This window comes from Chrysochloris asiatica, unplaced genomic scaffold, assembly GCF_000296735.1.
Source record: "Chrysochloris asiatica unplaced genomic scaffold, ChrAsi1.0 scaffold00105, whole genome shotgun sequence".
NCBI lineage: Eukaryota > Metazoa > Chordata > Mammalia > Afrosoricida > Chrysochloridae > Chrysochloris > Chrysochloris asiatica.
In genome coordinates, this window is record NW_006408623.1 from 4944821 (window position 1) to 4965884 (window position 21064).

A 21064-nucleotide genomic window follows, 5' to 3' on the forward strand; every position below is an offset into this window, starting at 1 on the left:
AGCAGCCATCTGCATGCGGGAGTCCTATGGAATATTAAAACGGGCCATCTAGTTTGAAATCTCACCTGCACAATGGCCCTTTGGCAGAAGGAATAAGTGGCAGGCAGTGTCCACCTTGGTCATTGGCCCAGCTGTCAGCCAAGCCAGCACTGGCGTCAGTGAGAGCAGGCTGGGGAGTGGGGGTGGTGGGGGAGCACGATGCGGATCAGTCCTTACCGGAACCCCACAAGAGGCAACAGCTGCGTGCTATAAATGGCGACCAAGTGCATTGCATGCATTGATTCGTCTTGATAAGATTTCTTGAATTTGCTCACATGAAATTCACTTGTGTACTTGTTATCCTCCTGACTAACAAATGGGCTCTTTCAGATCTGAGGTCTGTCCTATTAGGAAAATCTGTTTTTAATCAGTATTGTGATTAAATTATGAATTATTAAGAGGAAGCCTCTTCACTTGGTTGCCTTGAAGGATGTCTAACTTGCGGTCTGAGCCTCATGGGGGTGGAGCTGGGGGTGAGTAGAAGCCAGAGACAGAGAGGCTCCGCGAATCAACCGGCAGTGCCTCTGGTGGGTCTCAGAAGTGGGGGTGGGGATGAAACATGCCTGTTCCCCGGCGTTTGAAAGCTCAGCTTCATCTCCTCACCGAGAGTGTTGGCACAGGTATTTCACAACGGCAGGGTCCACAAAGAAGTGAATATTTTTAGTTTTAAGGAAGAATGAGTGTGGTGTTTCTTTCCAAGTAAGAATACTCTCAGTACAATGATGTTGTTAGTACTGTCTTGTTGTTGTTGTGAAGTGCCGTCGAGTCAATTCTGACCCATAGCGACACTGTATAGTGTTTCCAAGGAGCAGCTGGTGAGCTTGAACCACTGACCTTGCAGTTCAAATGACTTTGCAGCCTGATGCATTAGCCCACAGCGCAATACCAGGATTCTGTCTAGTCGGTTCTAACCCTGTGTAGGGTTTCCAAGAAGAGACTGAAAGGTTTGAATTGTGGACCTTGCAGTTAGCAATCCTGTGCTTATCCTACAGCACCACACCCAGACAGTAGATTACAGAGAGTCAGATAATGTTGGCATTTTGGAACCAAGCTCTCAGGTGCCTGTAAAGTCAACATTTTTGTTGGTTTTTTTCTGTTGTTGGTTTTTAATTCTGACTCTCTGACATGTCCCTTTGCTAAGACAGCAAGCTCATCTTGTAGGAGATCCAGAAAGCAGGCCTTTCCCAGACTCAGGTGGCAGACAGAATCTTTTCTGGGCATGATGGACAGGTGCAAACAGGAAGGTCACTAGGTGACTGCATGCGGCGTGCTGGGTCTGATATAGACATGTGTTGTTGTGAAGTGCTGTCAAGTGAATTCAGACTCATAGCGACCCTGTGTAGGGTTTCCGAGGTTTGAACCCCTGACCTTATGGATAGTAGTCCAGCCCTTGTTCTGAAGCACCCTACCATGCCTTTGGAATCCTGCTGTGGCGCTGCCGGTTAATGTGCTGGACTGCAAAGTCAAGTTGAAACACAAGCTCACCAGTTGCTCCTTGGAAACCCTATACAGGGTCACTGTGGATTGGAACCGACTCGACAGCACTTAACAATACCATAACTTCATATAGTCAACTTAAAACACAAATGCTCTGAAGTAAACGTTTTGGTCCTGGGGATACTGTGCCTGCTGACGGATGTATCAGGCTGTTGGAGGTGGCACAAGGAGGCCTGGTGGTGCGGTGGTTTAAGTGTTGGCCTGCTAACCGAGAGATTGCTGGTTTGAACCCATCATCTACTCCATGGGGTAGTCTGTGACAGTCTGCCTCCATAAAAGATGACAGCCCTGGGGACCCTGATGGGCAGCTCTCCAGTGTCTTACAGGGCCACTGAGTAGGAGTGGACGAGACAGCAGTGGATTGGGGGTTGGGGTTGAGCTGGAACCTCCTCCCCTGATCTCCACCAAGAAGTCAGGGTGCCTCTCTCCCTGCTTTCTAGATTCCCTTTCTGGCGGAAGGCATCCGGATCCACGGAGACAAAGTCACAGAGGCACTGAGGCCGTTTCACGAGAGAATGGAAGCCTGTTTCAAACAGCTGAAGGAAAAAGTGGAAAAACAATATGGCGTCCGGACCATGGTAAGTGGGTGGCGTAACAAAGGAAGGGGCATTTGTGGGTCACGTTTTCTCACAGAGCACAGGAGTGAGATGGGAGGGACCCTGATGTCTGATGAGCAGTGGTGGATTGAGGGACCTCGGCCCCCAGAAAACCTGCCACCTGCTTTAATTGGCCAGAAATACCTAGATTCATACCTGTGCTTGATCACTAGATGCCCTGCTTACTGGCTGTGGAGGAAGGGGATAATCCCAGCAGTTCATGGGTTAGTTTACAAAGACCACACCTCCAGCCACACAACCCACATGGAGGGTTACATAGCACAAGGGCCAGAGGCTCTGTGGGCGGCCTCAAGCAGAGTCAGAACTGGTACCCAGTCCAATTTCAAGGGCTAAAGACTTTAGCCATTGAAGGGAGGCAATGATGAGTTGTTAAGCTGTACAGTTGTTTGCAGAGACTTACCTGTTGGAGGAAGGATAAGTTGGCCAAGACCAGGGAAGAAAATAGGGGAGGGTTTTGCATGGAAAAGAACCAGTTTGAACCAAAGCTTAGAGGTAGGAGTTGAATGGTGGCCAAGGTCAGTGCTTGGTACCAAAAGAAGCCCACTGGAGGCTTGGATAGAAAATCATGGCTCCCCAAACAAATGACCACAAATTGAGCAGTTTAAAACCACAGAAGTTTATTTACTCTCAGTTCTGGTGACCAGAAGTCCAGAATTCAGTGCCTGCATGGCCGTTTTCCATTGGAAGAGGTTGGTGAAGAGTCCTCTTTACCTCTTCCACCTTCTGGTGGCTCCCGGCTCTCCTTGACCTGCCAGCATCACAACAATCTCTACCTCCATCTTCACGTGGCCTCCCTCTATCCCCTCCTACACAGACATGGCTTATTGACTTTCGAGTCCACCCTAAATCCACTGTAACTTCAGTGAGTGCGCTTTAGCTTGATGGCATCTGCAAAGACCCATCTCCTATCAGGCCCCTGTCACAGGTACCACCTCCAGAGCTTGAACTGCAGACCTACTGTTCTGTGGTTTACATAACACAGCTTCTCTGCTCCCATGGTTTCTTAGACACCACCGGGCCTCTCCCTGAAGGAGACCCCAGGGCCTGGTGCTCATCAAGGAGGGTGTCAGTGGCCCTGGATCCAGTAGGCGAGGACTAGGAGGTGCTGCAGGTGAACAAGCCATCAGGGTGCCTTCCTGCTGCGCCCCTGTGAGGACCCTTGGGGCAGGTCAGAATCTTGAGCTGTGCTCCATAGCTTCGCAGCTCTCAGCTCATTGCAATCAGTGTTGAGTGGTGCACAGAGTCACTTTCAGAGTCTGACGCTGCTGTTAATTTCTTTCTAAGAAATAAACACTTGTGAACTCTGCGGGTTTCCTGAGGAAGTGAAATGCTTCCCTTGGATCCATCTTTAAGGGCAATTTCCAAATTGTGGAAACCTGGCCTGCTCACCACGTGTCCCTCAGCCTTCCTTGGTTTGCCCAGGACTTGTGGGCATGCCTGCTGGCGGGCACTGAGGGAGAGAGACAAGCAGGGCAGCAAAGTGGAGGTCTACGTGTGCCCCTGTGGTCTCTTTTGCTTCTCTCTAGGCATCTGTCCTTGACCAAGGTCACCTCCTCCTAATTCCCCTTCTGTCTTTGCAAGGGAAGCCAGGAAGCCTCAGGGAGGGTTGGTCCAGCTCAGTTAAGGGTGACTGGGAGCAGATTCAGGGTGAATCTCCCCACCCCTGGAGCTCCACAGGGGCCCCTGCAGGCAGGCCCTGGGCAGACTCCTTGAGCAGGGAAGGGGGTCAGGCAGATGTCCAGTCAGTCTCTGAGAACTACGGCCATAGAAAGCAGTCTGTGTCAAAACTTCTGGATATTTTCTACTCTAGAAATGTCCAGGCCTCTCAGAAGGCTTTGAAAAGCAATAATAGTATCATCCTGTTTCAAAAGGATGGATTTAAAAATAAAAATGCCACGGGAAGGATATAAACCACTTTGTCATTTCTGGGAGCCAGCTGACGCATGCCAGAGAGGACACACTGTGTCCTGGACTCTGCAGTGCCACCAGCCTGATTCCTCCAGGGAACCGTGAGCAGAGGAGACCATGGGCCACGGTCATCACTGTCCCCAGGGGCACGGGGACGGGGTCTTCTAACTCATGAGATCTCTGTTTCTCCTCATCTTCCTCCCTCTTCCAAGTTGGGATGAGGATGGCAGGCGCCTCCCCCTCCCCACTCTTAATCTCCCACTGCAGTGTTCCCCTCCCCGTTCCTAGTCCTCTCACTGCAGTGCTCCCTCTCCCCGCAGTGCTCCCTCTCCCCGCTCCGGATCCTCCCACTTTAGTGCTCCCCTCCCGCCCGTAGTCCTCCCACTGCAGTGCTCCCCTCCCCACTCCCTGACCCTCCTCCAACACCAGCGCTAGGCTCCTCCCACCGGGGGGCTCCCATCAAAGAAGTCCTGGGCCTGTTCCCTTCATGGGGACCCATGGGACCTGCCCCAGTGGCTTCCTTCCTGTCATCTGTGGGGTCCTCAAAGGCTGCTGGGAGGAGGTGGACAGATCACCCTGACTCAGAAGAAGATGTGCAGCTGGCAGGGTCGGCAAGCACAAGAGCTGTTGACCTGTGCTGCTGACCCCCCTCTCCTTCCACCCTGCCCATACCACCTCCCCACACACCCCTGCTCCACTCTCAGGAGCAGCAGGCCTCTCCGGGGGTCTCTGCTATACCAGAGCCCACATTGGCACAGCACTGGGCAAGGAGCAGTCTGAGTAACCTATAATGTGTACCTGCTGCCTACCCACCCCCACAAGGTCCTGGTCACGTGGGACTAATTTCCGCTAGCCCGCTCCCTGTCCCGATGGGGTCTGACAGCTCAGCTCAGCAATTACAGTCATTGCAGAGGCAGGGGCCACTCTCGGGGGGAACTGAAGTGAGTGCCTGCCCCTGGCCATGACTGTAACAGCAGCCAGGCCACAGAAGCTGCCATTCAGACGTGCCAAGCCCGGGGCAGCCCCACTTCCTTTCCTCTGTCCCTCACTCTGCCCCTGTGGGTGAGATGAGGAGTCAGAGGCTCCGAGCTGTCTGAATGATACACCCAACCACCTGAGTCAGAGCCAGGCTCCTGCAGGTTCCAGGAGAGGCGTCCATCCGTCCACCCATCTGTCCATCCACCCACCCAATCACTCACTGGGCCCTGGAGCTGCAGCTACACCTGTCAGCCTTGGGTGAGAGCAGAGCTACTGTAGATTCTAAATAAACACCACTCCTGATTTCTAGTGTTGTTGGAGTCAGCTCTGACTCAACAGCGACCTTCTGCACAACAGAACCAAACACTGCCTTGAGCCCATTACTGCGGCCACTGTGCCCGTCCATCTCTCTGAGGGCCTTGCTCTTTTTCTCTGACCCTCTGTTTTACCCGGCAGGATGGCCTTCTTCAGGGTTGATGTCCAGAGGCTCTGTTTAGTCCAGGCATGTGAAACAGGCGGCACAGAGAGCCCACAGCAGCCCAGGACTGACCCCACCCCTGCTCCTCTGTGTCCCTTCTCCCCCTCATCCCTGCCCACACCCAGGCCATCTTCCCAGGGACATCCCAGCCCTCTGTGGCTGTTGGTGAGAGGTTCTGGGCCCACCTCAGAGCTGGAGTGAGATGCTCTTATCAGATACCGTCCGCTCGTGCTCCATGGGCACTCCCCCAATGCCTGCTGGGAAGAGCATTTCATCAGAGAGCACTGAAGCTCCTGTGGAGGCTGTCAGGGGGGATTCCCAGCACTAGGGTCATCAGGAAGGGCTTCTGTTGTTGTTGTTGTTGTTGTTGTTGTTATTGTTGTTGTTAAGTGCTGTGGGCTCCTGGCACCAAGACCACCAATAAGGGCTATTGTTGTTGTTGAGTGCCATCAAGTTGGTTGTGACTCAGCAACCCTGGGTGGGGTCGTGTGATGTAGAAGTCGCCCTAGAACCTGAAACTACTCACTTCTTCTTTCTAACCAATGACTGCGGGGCCCTGGGCAGCACTCCCTTAGGTGATTGGTGGAAGGGGCTGTAAGCTACGAGGAGAGGAAGTGAGTGCCTGTAGGAATTGGGTATCCACACCTCAGGTTCAAGTCAGGAGCTATTGCAGTCCTGCTTCCCAGATGTGTCAGCATCTGACTTGGAGAGCAGGTATACAGCAACTGGTTAGATGTAGGCAGTACTTAGGTAACAATCCTACTTCAAGGAGAGGGTGGGAAATTCCAGTCCAGAGCCTGTTGTCCTCCTGAATCCAGCCCCAGCCCACCACCCAGCAAGGATGTGGGGCTTCAGCATTCCTGCAGCTCTGCTGAGTCTATCATAGGGCTGGCCCGGCCAAGAAGAAAGCCCACCCCAACTCACCAGCAGGAGAAGCCCCAGCATCACAGACTGGGAGGCTCCCGCAGCACTGCCAAATCCACGGAAAGGCCTTGCAGGTTCTTTGATCACCTTCTAGGTGGTCCTCTATGAACCACGTTTTCTGGGTGACATTCTACCATGATTCTGGAATAGGTTCACACTCTGTAGTCTTGGTAGAGACAATGGCACCAACAGTAACAAAGGCCAAGAAGGTTCTTCTGTTTATCAGTGTTGTGTCAGTTTCAGAAGAGCCCAGAACAGTCGTCATGTGAGCCTTCTGCTCTGACCAAGAAAATGTATTCTTTATGAAAGTGTGAGCACGTGGCCAAGACTCAGGCTGTGGGACCACCCAGGGGCAGGAGTGCGGGAGTGTCAGCTGACAACCTTCTGGCCAAGGCATTGACCCAGCCGCTTTCTCTCTCTCTCTCTCTCTGTGTGTGTGTGTGTGTGTGTGTCTGTGTGTCTCTGACTCTCTGTCTCTCTCCCTTCTCTCCTTCCCTGTCTCTCTCCCGCTTTCTCTCTCTCTCTCTCTCTCTGTCTGTGTGTCTCTGACTCTCTGTCTCTCTCCCATACTCTCTCTCTCTCTCTCTCTCTCTGTGTGTGTGTGTGTGTGTGTGTCTGACTCTCTTTCCTCTCCCGCTCTTCCTCTCTGTCTCTGTGTGTTGTCTCTGTCTTCTCCTCTTGTATCCTCTCTGCCTCTCTCCCTTCCTCCCTTTCTCGATCTCTTTCTGTGTCTCTCAGCCCTCGAGTCTGGACGACAGAAGAGGCAGCCGCCCTCGGTCCATGGTCCGGTCCTTCACGATGCCTTCATCTTCCCGACCTCTCTCAGTGGCCTCCGTCTCATCCTTGTCATCCGACAGCACTCCTTCAAGGCCAGGCTCTGATGGGTGAGTGGGGCCAGCGGCAGAGGACACAGTGCGGGAGGGAGGTGAAGGGTCCTGGGAGAACCTGCATTTGTTGACAACTGAAAGGGTTTTCTTAAACCAAAGTTCCCTTTGGAACTGAGACCCTTTGTGACTGTGGGATCCTGATCCCCCCCAGTATTACTTCTGGGGTCTCTTTGAGAGGAAAGTTCTTGCTTTGCAAGTTTCTTAGGTACGGCTTCCGTCATGGCAAAGTATCTATTGTGGCTGGGGGCATAAAACTGACCATTGTGGTCATTCTTAAACGCACAACAAGTGTTCTGTTCGCCATCTCTACAGCCATCACTGCCATTCATTTCCAAAGTGTTTCCTCCCCGCACACACTCAGTTCCTCTGCAGCCAGGACCACCCCCCACCCCTCGACCCAACCCCTGGTCACTGCAATTCAATCTTGGTTGCCATGCATCTCCTGTTCTAAATATTCCTGTGAGTGGGATCTTAAGGCATTTGTTCTCCTGTGTCTGACCCAATTCACACAGCATCACACGCCATAGCTTGTGTCAGTATTTCACTTCTCTTTGTGTCTGAATAATGCTTCACTGTGCGGGTGATCCACTAGACTGACCAGTCACCTGGGGATGGACCTTGGGTTGCTTCCGCTGTTTGGCCGTTATGAACTAAGCTGCAAAGAAAACCTGTACACAAGTGTCTGTTTGGGTATACCCAGCTTCCAAGGCTTTCTGGGATCCGAGGGGACTTCAAAGAGTTAGCTTTCAAATTATCTTTTAATTCCATTTTTCCCCACAAACTTCTTGAAGCCCTTTCACATCCCCAGGAGTGGAATTACTGTGTCATATGGTAATTCTAAGGAGTCCTAGTGGTGCAGTGGTTAAGTGCTCAGCTGTTAACCTCAAGGCCAGTAGTTCAAACCTACCAACTGCTCTGCAGATGGAAAGACCCAGTAGTCAGCCTCTATAAAGATTTTTCAACAAACTGAGGCAGCACTGGAGCACTAGCTCATCTATGCCAAGCCATTTGAAGGACAGCTACCTGGCCGACTGATTAGAAGGCATTCATGTTTGTGCCTACTCCAAAGAGAAGTAACCCAACGGAATGCAGAAATAATTGGACAATGTCATTTTATCAAAATTGTATTTAATCAAAAAAAAATTTTGATAAATATAATTAAAAAACAGCGGCAACAGTATATTGACAGGGAACTCCCAGAGGTTCAAGCCAGATCCAGAAGAGGACGTGGAATGAGGGATTATCATTGCTCATGTCAGATGGATCTTGGCTGAAAAGTAGAGAATAACATGTTTACCTGTGCTTTACTGACTATGCTATGGACAATATTGCTGAGAATGAGTGTTCCAGAACATTTAATTGTGTTCACACAGACTATGAGGCAATGATTTAAAAGCAGGAAAGGTGTGTGCCAGGGTTGTATTCTTTTACTATACCCATTCAATGTGTATGCTGAGCAAATAACCCGAGAAGCTGGAGTTTATGAAGAAAGGACTGGAGGAAGGCTTATTAACAACGTGCAATATGCAGATGATACAACCTTGCCTACTGGAAGTGAAGAGGACTTAAAATACTTACTGATGAAGATCCAAGACCACAGCCTTTGGTATGGATTGCATCTCATTGTAAAGAAAACAAAAATCCTCACCACTAGACCAATAAATACTATCATGATTAATGGAGAAAAGATTGAAGTTGTCAAAGACTTCATTTTGCTTAGATCCACCATTAACACTCATGGAAGCAGCAGTCAGGAAATCAAATGACATATTGCATTGAGCAAATCTGCGGCACAAGACCTGTTTAAAGTGTTCAAGAGCCAAGATATTAGTTTGACGACCAGGGTGCACCTGGCCCAAGCAGTGCCATTTTCAGTAACCTCTCATGAATGTGGAAGTTGAAGAATGAATGAGGAAGACCATAGAAGAACTGATGCATTTGAGTTATGGTGTTGGAGAAGAATATTAAAGGTACCATGGACCGCCAGAAAAGCAAACGAATCTCTGTTGGAAGAAGTACAACCTGAATACTCTTTAGAAACCAGGATGGCCAGACTTTGTCTCTCATACTCCGGACTTATTAGCAGGAGGAACCAGTCCTTGGAGAAGGACATCATGCTTGGTAAAGTGGATGGTCCATAAAAAAAGGGATTCCCCCCCCCCCAAAAAAAAAAAAAAAAAGCTGGAATGGCGCAGTGGCAGAGCAGTGGGCTCAAGTGCTACAGCAATTGGAGGATGGCCAGGACTGGACAGCTTTCCGTTCGGTTGTACGTAGGGTCGCTGTGGGTCAGAATCGACTGAATGGCATCTAGCGACAACAACTCTCTGCATGTTATTTGTAACACAACAGAGACAATATCTAACATCACTGGATATTCATGGGTTTCATGCGGATCCTGTTGGAAAATTCCAGGTCTCCGGAAATGCCTAAATAATCAAAGTCAGTCCTGGTATATTGTGACCATTATTTTTTTTTTAATTGGTGTATTCACATTTATTTAATATGTCTCATATACTTTTTCCATTTCTCTATTTTCAATCTTTTTAATCATTTGAAATATATCTCTTGTCAAACACATAGCTGAAGCCCATCGTTCAAGCTGCTGGTGGTGGTGACGTGCTGTGGAGTCGTTTTGACACAGAGCTGCCCGTACAGGGTTTCCGAGGCTGTAAATCTGTACGGGAGCAGAAAGCCTCATCTTTCTCCCATGGAGCAGGTGGTAGATTCAAACTGCTGACTTTGCAGTTAGATCAGCTTGTCATCTACTATGCTACCAGAGCTCCTTATGATTCATGTTGTAGTTCTCTAAAGTTTTTTATTTTTACCTTACAAGAAGTAAAATGCACTAAATTTACAGCAGCTCCGCAGGAGGAAGATGAGGCTTTCTGCTCCCGTAAAGATTTACAGCCTCGGAAACCCTACGCAGTGTGGCTATGAATCAGAACCGACTTGAAGGCCCTTAACAACAACCATCCCCTTCTCTTGAAGCCCGTCTCCCACTAAAGAAGGCAATTTATTTTCCAAGTGGTCAGGCGGGCCAGGCTGTGAAAGTCCATGTGAGGACCAGCAGCCCCGAGGGCAGGTACCCCGTCCTAAGAGGCTGTGTGCTAGGGGCTGGAGATACACCCTGCCACCCGGCAGAAGGATTGCTGGGCACCCTTCATTCCTTCCTCTTGCCTTCTCTGGGTCACATGGAAGGGCGCACTGGTGGTGCCGTGGGTTAAGCATGGGACTGCTAACCATCAGCTGCTTTAGTGGGAGAAACATGAAGAGTCTTTTTTCATAATGGCTTGTTGTTGTTAAGTGCTATTGAGTCGTTTCTAACTCATGGTGACCCTGTATAGCAGGGGTGGGGAACCTTTTTTCTGCCAAAATGTATAATGTCATTTGTGGGCTATACAAAATGATCAACTTAAAAATTAGCCTGCTATATTTGGTCAGACATTTAATTAACTTGTCGAAACCTACTTAACGCCACTCAACAAAAGCAACAATGTGATGGCTGGGTGCCTGATGTGGCTCTGTAGGATCAGCACTGGACTGCGAACCACACGGTCGGCAGTTCACACCCACCAGCTGCTCCTCAGGAACCCTATCCAGAGTCACTGTGAGTCTGAACTATGAGAGACAAAGTCTCACCATCCTGGCTTCAAGGAGCATTCTACCTGTACTTCTTCCAACACAGACTAGTTTGTTCTAAGGCAGTCTGTGGTACTTTCAATATTCTTGTAACACCATGATTCAAATATTTCGGTTCTTTTATGGTCTTCCTTACTGTTGCCATAGAATATTGCAAAACAAGGCTTGAATTTTTTTATTCAGTTTTTTTTGTTTTTTTGTTTTTTCAGTTTAAAAAAAACGCTTACTGTGTTCTTCCGTTTTGGTTTTCTGACTCCAGGTCTTGGCACATTTCTTTATACCACTTCAGCTTGTCTTCTGGAGCTGATTAGAAATTTTCTGATTAGCTCTTTCTCTTTTCTATTTTTCCACTCACTTTAGCTTCTTTATGGTCAACAGCAAATTTCCAAGTCTCTTCTGACATCCATTTTGGCCTTTTCTTTCATTCTTTCTTGTCTTTGTAATGACCTTTTCTTTTTAAGCCATTTCAACCACATTACCAACCCCAACCTTACTCCCCACGTTACACAGCCACCCCCACTATCTATTTCTGCATCTTTTCTCCTCTCCTGTCTTTTCCTTTATTTTTTCCCTTCTTTACGTTCCCTTTTTTTTTTTTTATTTGCAGGACAGTTCCCAATTATTTGTCCGAATGAGAAAATACTGTTTCCATTCCAGTATATGAAAAAAAATGAATAATGCGATTTTTCTTTTTCCTCTTCTGTTTTCCTTCCTTTTCCATTTGAACTGCCTTCCCCACTACCCAAGTGAGCATGTGGCTACACTTTTGTTGTTATTAAGTACTATCAGTTGGTTACAACTCATAGCTACCCTGTATAGGGTTTCTGAGGCTTTAAACCTTTGTGGGAGCAGAAAATTTCATCTTTCTCCTTGGGGGCTTGAACCATGGACCTTGTGGTTTGCAGTTCAGTGCTTATTGTGTGGAACCACTACGTTCCTGGCTACACACTATCCAGTGGTTAATTCTCCCTTCCCTCCCACCCATCGTAGCCAGCAGCAAAAGTTTATTATAAAATGGAAACCTTTTCTTGACTTTTTACAGTCATGGTCTCATACAATACTTATCCCTTTGTAACCAACTAATTCCACTCAGCACAATGGCCTCCAAGGCCCTCCATTCTGTGCGGTGCGTTGCAGACTCATCAGTATACTTTCCTGTTGCCTGCTTTTCCATTGTGTGTGTGTAAACAAGTTTGTTCAGTCATTCTGCTGATGGATATCTCAGCTGTCGCCCTCCTTTGGCTGTTGTGAGTGATACTACAGTGACCATGGATGTGCCAATATCTGTGCATGTCAGAGCTCTGATTCTTCAGGATGTTTAACAAGTAGACAGTATTTCTATATACAGCCTTCAGAGAGAGTGCCGTACTGTTTGTACACATTGTACAGTTCTACCAGCAGTATAGCTTGTTCCCAGACTCTCCACACCCTCTCCAACTTCAGTTGTTTTCTGTTTTATTTTTAACTTTGTATTAAGATGATATCTCATTGTTTTTGATTTGCATCTTTCTGATGGCTAATGATCATAAACATTTCTTTGTATGTTTGTTGGCCGCCTGAATGTCTTCATTTGTGAAGTGCCCCTGTCCTCTGAGCATTTTGAGATTAGATAATCTGCCTTCTTACTGAGGTATTGAAATGTTCTATAAGTTGTAGACAGTAGTCCCTGGTCTGATATGTCATTGCCCAAATTTTGTTCCTAGTCTGTGGGTTCTCTTTTTACTCTTTTGGTGAAATCTTTGGATGCACAGAAGTGTCTGTTGTTTTAGGAAAGGGCCCGGGCATCAATTTTGTCTTCTGTTTGTGTGTGTTTCAGTTGTGTTTGAAAGTGTATTTATACATGATCAGAGATCCTAAGGTGGTCCCTATTTTTTTGTTGATGATCTTTATAGTACTAGGTTTTACATTTAGGTCTTTAATCCACGTTGAGTTTGTTTTTCAATATGATGTGAGATATGGGTCTTGTTTCATTCTTCTGCAAATGGATTTCTAACTTTCCCAGTCCCATTTGTTGATTATCTCTTCCCCACTGCATGTGCTTTGGTCCAGCACGCAGGCAGAGGGATTCCCCTTTTGGGTTCTCATCTCTGTCCCACTGGTCAATGTGCCTTTGTTGTAACAGGGCTACAACCTGAGATCCCTGTGGTTGTCTAATAGTAGACTTGAGATCAGGAAGTGAGGGGTCACAGTTCTGCTCTTCTTCATTAAGTTCTGCTTTCTAGATCCTCGATCTCTTTTCTTTCATATGAAGTTGTGATCCATCTTTCCATGTCTTTAAAGAATGTTGTTGGAACCTGGATTGCAATTGTATTGCACCCATAGATTACTCTAAGGAGCTCTGATAGTGTAGTGGATATGAGTCAGGTTGCTAACCTCAAGGTCAGCAGTTCAAAACTACCAGCTGATCTGCGGGAGAAAGATGAGGCTTTCTGCTCCTGTAAAGATGTACAGCCTCAGAAACCCTATGTAGGGTCACTGTGAGGTGGAACCGACTCCACAGCGCACAACAACAACCGTAGATTACTTTGGGTAGTATTGACATTTTCATAATCCACAAGCAGGGTATATTCTTCCATTTTTGTAGGGTTCTTTGATTTCCTGTAGTAGCGTTTTGTAGTTTTATATAGGTTTTTTGTTTCTCTGGTTAGTTTTATTCCTCAGTATTTCATCTTTTGGGTGGTTATTTCAAATGTTTTCCCGATTTCATTTTCAGTTCTATCTTTATTAGTATAAAGGAACCCAACGGATTTTTGTATGTTGATCTTGTGCCCCGCCACTTCGCTGAAATTCTTCAATGAGTTCCAATCATTTTCTTGTTGAGTCTTTGGGATTTCTTAAGTATAGGATCGTATGCTCAAATAGAAAGCATTTTACTTGTTCTTTGCCAATCTGGATGCCTTTTCTTTTCCTTTCTTGCCATGTAGCTCTAAGACTTCCAGCGTGATAGTTACTAGAAGTGGTGATAAAGAACATCTTTGTCTGCTTCCTATTCACAAGCGGAATGCTCCTAGTTTCTCCCCATTGAGAGCGACGCTGGCTGTTAGAATGTTTAGTGATGGTTGGTTTTTATGAGGGTCCAAGCAGTTGGTACATGGCAGTCTCCTACCGCCTCCCATTTTAAACCATCCCTTGTGTTGGAAGGTTAAGCTGCTCTCGGTCAGCACCTAGATTCTTTGGGAGTCTAGGTGCTGCTGTGGCTGCCTGCGGGGAACCCATCGCTCCCCTAGGAGGGCGTCTTTGATTGAATGAAGCCTTTCCTTTAGGTTTGTCCTGGAACCCCTCCTGCCAAAGAAAATGCACTCGCGGTCCCAGGACAAGCTGGACAAGGAGGACACGGACAAGGAGAAGAAGGAAAAGAGGAAGGAAAAGAGGAACAGCAAACATCAAGAGATATTTGACAAAGAATTCAAGCCGGCCGACATCTCCCTGCACCCGTCTGAAGCTGTGATTCTTTCAGAAACGGTAAGTTCACAGGACTGCTCCCTAACTTGGGGGGGAAATAGAGCGCAGTCTGCTTCCATGAAGACTTAGACCCTCGAGAACCCTATGGGGCGGTACTGTAGGGTTGCTGTAAGTTGAAATGGACTCGTACCTGTGGGGATTGTGGTTCTTTCACTGTGGAGCCTTGGTGGAGCAGTCATTAAGCACTGGGTTGTGAATAGAAAGGTCGGCAGTTTGAACCCAGCAATCCCTCCCCAGGAGAGAGGTGTGGCAGCCTGTCTCTGTAGAGATTACAGTAAACCGCCATCGAGTTGGTTCCCCTCATGGTGACTCCAAGATGAAACCTGTGAAAACAGACCATCTCTTTCTGCTGTAGAGTAGCTGGTGGGTTTGAACCAACTCTTCTTCTTTTTTTAAAGCTTTTATTGTGAACTGAGTGATAGTTTATGTGGGAGAACATCAGTTTTACATTCATCCTATCATATTTTGTCTCATTACAATGATTACAATCCCCTTCATGTATCATCATTCAACAGCATTTGCTACTATTCCCTTTGTTTTTCGTTTGTTTGCTTTGTTTTTGATGTACACAAAAACTCTCAGGTATATATAAGGATTTCAACAACCCAAGGGCACAGTCTGTAAGCCTGTCTCCTGGCCACCAGCAGCCTAACTCTTAGCTGCTATGTCACCAGAGACCTGTCCCCGTGTTGTGAATAGAGTGTGTGAGTGAAGAGGTGATTATGGAGAGGTGTGTGTGTGAATAAAGAAGGAGACCCAGCCATGCTCTTCCTGTCCCCTCTTGTAGATCAGTCCCCTGCGTCCCCAGAGACCCAAGAGTCAGGTCATCAACACCATCACAGGCGACAGGCGCTTCTCTGTGTCTCCGTCACCACCAGCCTCGCAGCAGACGCCTCCTCCGGTCACACCACGCGCCAAGCTCAGCTTCAGCCTGCAGGCCAGTAAGTAGGACAGCATCCGCCTTCTGCTCCTGACACTGTGCCGGGTCTGTCCGCTTGGTCCAGGGCTCTCAAGTGGGACCGCCTTTCTCTCCTCAGCTCAAGGAGAGGGTTTGCATAAGCACCTAACTTCCCAGAAGAAGCTCTGAGCAGACTGCAGGGGTGGGTGCAGCTCTGCTCTCAGACTACCTACATGTGAAGGAGACTAGAAGGACACATGGAACAACCCCCTTCTCCTGAATAAAGGAAGTGACGGAGAACCACTTCCTATACTTTTGTCCAGGATCAGTGGTGCGTTGTTTCCTGGGAGGGCAGCCACACAAAGCTCCTCACATGGTGGGGCTGTGGGTGGGGGAACTTGCACATCACAAATGTGCTCTCTCTTGGTTCTGGAGGCCAGAAGTCTCCAGTCTAACTGTCAGCAAGGTTGCTTCCTTTTGCAAGTTTCAGAGGAAGGTTCCTTCCTACTCCTCTTTCCTAGCTTCTGGTGGTTGCAGCAAACGTTAGCATTCCTTGTCTTGTAGAGGCATCACTTCCTTCTCTCCCTCCGTGTTCACACGACCTTCTCCTCAATGTCTTCCCATATCACGGGATTGATGAACCACCCTAGATCCAGGATCATCACATCTCAAGATCCATCACTAATTACATCTGCCAAGACATTCTCTCCACATGGTCTCTGTGTGGTACACTTCCATCTCTATATCATCATCTCATGGTCTCTGTGTGGTACATCTTTCATCTCTCTACACCATCACCTCATGGACTCTGTGTGGTACACTTCTATCTCTCCACCATCATCTCATGGTCTCTGTGTGGTACATCTTCCATCTCTCCGCCATCATCTCATGATCTTTGTGTGGTATACCTCCCGTCTCTACACCATCATCTCATGGTCTCTGTGTGGTACACCTTCCATCTGTCCACCATCATCTCATGATCTCTGTGTGGTACACTTTCCATCTGTCCACCATCATCACGCTGTGTGTTCTAAGAATGCTTTTTAAAGTCGTTTCTTAAATACTTAAAATTAGATGGCAATCATGTTGTGGCTGTTGAATCAGGCGCCTCCCTCTTGATACAACCTCAACTGAAATGAAGGCTTCCTATTAAGTGGACACCCCGCCAGCATGGCCCTAACAAAGGTCTTTTCATCAGCCAGGTGTCTGGGGGAAAGTGCTAAAAGAGACCCATCCAGAAAAATGTCAATGCCTCACTCTTTACTACAAAAGAAAAGCAAATTACTTCTGAGAGTCTCAACAAGGGTTGAGAAAATGCTGTGTCTTCGTGATTGTTCCTCTGTGTGGAAAGGCCGACCTTGCTGGTCGCTTTCAAGTCAGCTGTGCTTCCCTTTGGCTTATGTAAAGCAGGAGCCCGCAGTGGCTGCTCCTGCTAATAGCTTCGTTTCATACGGCCGGGCCTTTTTCTGGAGCAGCAGGTTGGATCTCACATTAGTACGCTGGGCTGAGTACAGCTCGCTAGGTAATCATTGCGGGAGGCTGGATGCAGAGTCTGGCTGGACTTTGAAACAGCAACCGTGGCAGTCATTGTGACAGCCTGCTGGTGAGGGCCAGCAAGGCCGAGGGGCCCGGAGGAGGCCGCGGAGACCTGCAGCTGGAGTGATGCGTCTGCCTGCACCCCGGGATGAGACGCTTCCAGGTGCTGGATGCTCTGTTTGACCCTGCCCCACCCCGGTGCTCTCTGCTCTGGGGCTGTGCATCCCTGGGACCGTCACATGTACAGCGGGACTCAGTTGAGGTGTCACTTTGATTTTCCAGGTTTGGAGCTGAATGGAATGACTGGGATGGAAGTGGCCAGTGTGCCCCCTCCTCTGCCGCTCAAAGGCAGCATGGCAGATTACGGAAATGTCATGGAGAACCAGGACTTGGTGGGCTCCCCGACACCACCGCCCCCTCCTCCACATCAGCGGGTGAGTAAAGGGTCTGCATCTCGGGTATTTCACAAGCTTCCTCTCCTGAAGCAGGACCATGAGAAAACCCAAACCTCGGCTTTGAGGACCCATGTCAAAGCGAGTAAGCTCTGGTTCCTCAGACTCTGAGTCATAATGGCTCCTCAGAGGAGCGCAGAGACAAGTCTGGGTGTAAGGAAAGGGGGTTGAGGCCACGCCACCTGAGCAGGAATGAGGGGAAGATTTGGATTTGAAGAGCAGCTTGCCTCAGAAGGGTTCTGCCTGACCCTGAGCGAGTGGATTAGCGTCTGTCCTCGTGGGTGGCATGGCTCCATCAGATGCTCCTCTGAAGGGCTCCTCCCTGAAGAATCACCTGCATGCTGGTAGTTCCCAGTGGACCACCCCATGGATAGCCTGTAGGGGAGTACTGGGCACACCCACCGGCAGTGTGAGCTGCCAGCTCCAAGCCCCTTCCAGCGTTGGCCTCTGTCTTCAGCCTCAGTGGTATAAAGGTGAAGGCTCTTGGCTGCTAATCAAAAGGCAATCAGTTCAAGTCCACTCGGACACACCTTGGAAGAAAGGCGTGGAAATCTATTGCCAGGAAACCAGTCACTGAAAACCCCACGGAGCCTAGTTATGTACCAGACCCACAGGGACCACAAGGAGTCAGAGCCAAGCCAATGACAACTGATTTTACTTGCTCCTTTTCTCCATCTCCAAAGCTGGTCCCCCTTAGAAATTCCGTTCTGCTCCTTCATGCTGTGTGATGCGCTCACTGCCTCGTGGCCTCTGGGTGACCAGATGGCATTGCCAGAAACAGTCTCTAGATTCATTGAGTGTCCCTTTCCCCCAGGGTCCTGGTCCCTGCTCTCTGGCTGAGGTGGGTGAAGGTCAGCATCCCGGGGAGGAGAGTCTCATGTCCCCACAGACTCACCGTCGTCCCCACACAGCCCCTCTCAGCCCCGTGGGCTCCACTGGGAGAGTCAAATCTCCCTGCTCATATTTGCGTTATTGTTGTTGTGAAGTTGCCATCGAATCAGTTACGACTCAGCCACCCTGTGTGGGGTTTCCGAGGAGCAGCTGGTGGGTTTGAACCGCCGACCTTGGGGTTCACAGTGCAGTGCTGATCCTATATTTCCACACATATTTGCGTAGCTGCTTCTAGAATTTTGCTGTTCAGCCTGAATAAAATAAAGCTATGAGAATAAAACTCCTATAGGAGCCTTGGTGTGGCGTTGTAGGGTCAGCGCTGGGCTGCTAACCATCTTGTCAGCGGTTCAAACCCCGCAGCCCACTCCTTCAGTTACTATGAGTTGGAACCGACTCGATGACACTTAACAAAAACAAGACTCGAGACTGCCAGAAGCCGACAGCTGTTTCCATTACAGAGGTGTGCTTTCTCCACCTGCTCTTACACAACCGTCTGTACCCTACCTGCCACTTGGGAGTGCTCTGTCACCAGAAGGGGCTGTCTGCAGATCTGTGGTAGATGTTCTGGATGCTTCTCTTTTGTATAAGAAAAGTCAACAGGCGATGGGGTCTCACCTCTGGGATGAAAGGGACTGGGCTGCATCTGACACCAGTGTTTTAGGAGAGCTCATGTGTAACCCAGGATGAGGGCTTCTCAGGAGGCCGGAATGGTTTATTGCAATGAAGATGCGGCAACCCCAACCTTCCCTGGGGACTCTGAACTTCTGTTAGAACAAACGGAGACTTGGAATGCAGGGAGGATCACAGACCACTGGGCGGACTTGGGTATTGTTTTCCTAATGGCTGAGTAATTGGATTGCACCTTCATGGCCATCTCTGAGCCTCTGGAGAAGCAGGAAGATCTTCCTTCCCTCCTATGTCCCCACAAAAACCCCAAACCCTTTACTGTCAAGTCAGTTCTGACTCATCGGCTCTGCAGGCAGAGGAGTTACTCCATGGTCTCCAAGGCCGCCATTTTTATGCAGTCAAACAGCTCATCTTTCTTCCATCGAGCCGCTGGTGATTTTGGATCACAAAAGGAGCTCTGGTAGTGTAGTAGTTACAAATTGGGCTGTTAATGTTAAGGTTGCCAGTTCAAAACTACTAGGCGTTCCAACGGAGAAAGATGAGGCTTTCTGCTCCCATAATGATTTACAGCCTCGGAAACGCTATGCAGGTCACTATGGGTCGGAACCGACTCCACGGTATTTAACAACAACAACCTTTCAGTCAGCAGCCGAGCCACAAGATCCCTCCCTGAGTAAACACATCAAACAAACACACATCACCATCCAATCAGTTCTGACTCTTGGCAAGCCTGCGTATTACCAAGTGGTGGGTTTGAACCATTAACCTCTCATCAGTAGTCAAGCTCAGACTGGACCACCTTACCCCAGGGAACTTGAGGAAAGTGGGACCAAGTTCATCTTTGTTATGAATCCACTCCCGGGCTGGCATTGTCTCTGACCCACCACTGAGGACATTGCTCTGAGATGCTGTTGAGGAGGGAAAACCTTAATGTGCGCTAGTCTTGGCGCCCTTTAGGATGGGCACGTAAACCACTCTGGTTCATTCTCCTGTACTGTTGAATTGACTTACAGAATGAGTGCGCTTTCTGACCTCCAGTCTGTGATCAGGGTTCCATGATTCTCCCGAGTCCGTGGGTTCCTGGGGTGCACCCCTGTGTGTGAGCCCTGAGAGCTGTTTGAGGGCAGTGACCACTGTCTGCCCCGGGGTGATCAATAGCCTGCTGTCATTCCATTGATCGGCCTCAGCTTGTACTCACCGATACCTCTACTGATTGCTACCTTCACCTGCCATCACTTTGAAAGTGGCTCTTCAGACCAGTGACCGGGCTACCCTTTTGCTGACTAGAGGGACACTGGCCTTCTCATCATGGACTCTAAGGGAGTCCGCAGCATTCTGTTGATACCGGTGACTTCAGCCTGGTCCCTGTTACCCTGCGTTGATCCACCAGTGTGTCCTTCACCTGGAGACAAACATACAACTCCTCTGACCTTGAAATACCATTCTTTCTACCTTGAAAGGATAGGCGAGTGAGTTCTGTGGTTCCATGTTCTCTATGTTAAACTCTAGATCATCTTTGTTTTCACTTCTCTGTGAATCAGAAAGGAATCTGAGTAATGAGTGAGAGATAACTGCGTAAAGGGTTTGTCCTTGAAAACGTCTTTGCTCTCGCGGAGCTACACACATGCCTCCCTGGGAGGTTTTTACTAATTTGCTCTGCGCCTTCGTGAAGTGATTGTGTTCTGCGCTTCGGTCTGGTTAGTGTCTCCTCCGGCGTCTTCCACTTACCCCGGCCTGTTCATTCATCTCCTTCACTCAGTCACTTCCTTGCAGGTACACTTCTTTGATTGTGATTTTCAGATGCTTCTTATTTTATGGATATAAATTACTGTTTTACAAATTGGAAGGTCTGTAGCCACCCTGCACAGAGCAAGTCTATCAGTGCCTGTTTCCCAACAGCGTGGGGACCCCCTTTGTGTCCCTCTGTGTCTTATTTTGGTCATTTCCTAATGCAATTGCACACTCAGTGGACGACCAAAACCCACTGCCATCGGTTCTGACTGATAGGGGTCCTCTGAGGCGTTCCCAAGACTCTGAGTCGTCAGGGCAGTGGGCAGCTTCATCCTTGTCCGACCTTGAGGCTAGCAGTCCAGTGCCTGACCCACACAGCTCCAGCAGAATTCCTTTAGTCGGCTGCAGTAGAGTGTGAACAGAATGTCTACACACGCTAGGAAAGCAGAAACGTCACGTGACTCACTTTATTGTGTCAGTCCCTGTAACATGGTGGCCTG

The 21064-nt window shown here is 48.8% G+C and overlaps 1 protein-coding gene across 1 annotated transcript in view; it reads left to right on the plus strand.

Annotated features, from left to right (window-relative positions):
• The window catches only part of DOCK1 (dedicator of cytokinesis 1), a 576252-nt gene that overhangs the window by 547583 nt on the left and 7605 nt on the right, over positions 1-21064 (plus strand). The window contains exons 48-52 of the mRNA XM_006867474.1: positions 1977-2114; positions 7180-7325; positions 14231-14429; positions 15217-15370; positions 17146-17297. Of these exons, the coding sequence (XP_006867536.1) occupies positions 1977-2114; positions 7180-7325; positions 14231-14429; positions 15217-15370; positions 17146-17297 (789 nt within the window). The remainder of the gene's footprint in view (positions 1-1976; positions 2115-7179; positions 7326-14230; positions 14430-15216; positions 15371-17145; positions 17298-21064) is intronic.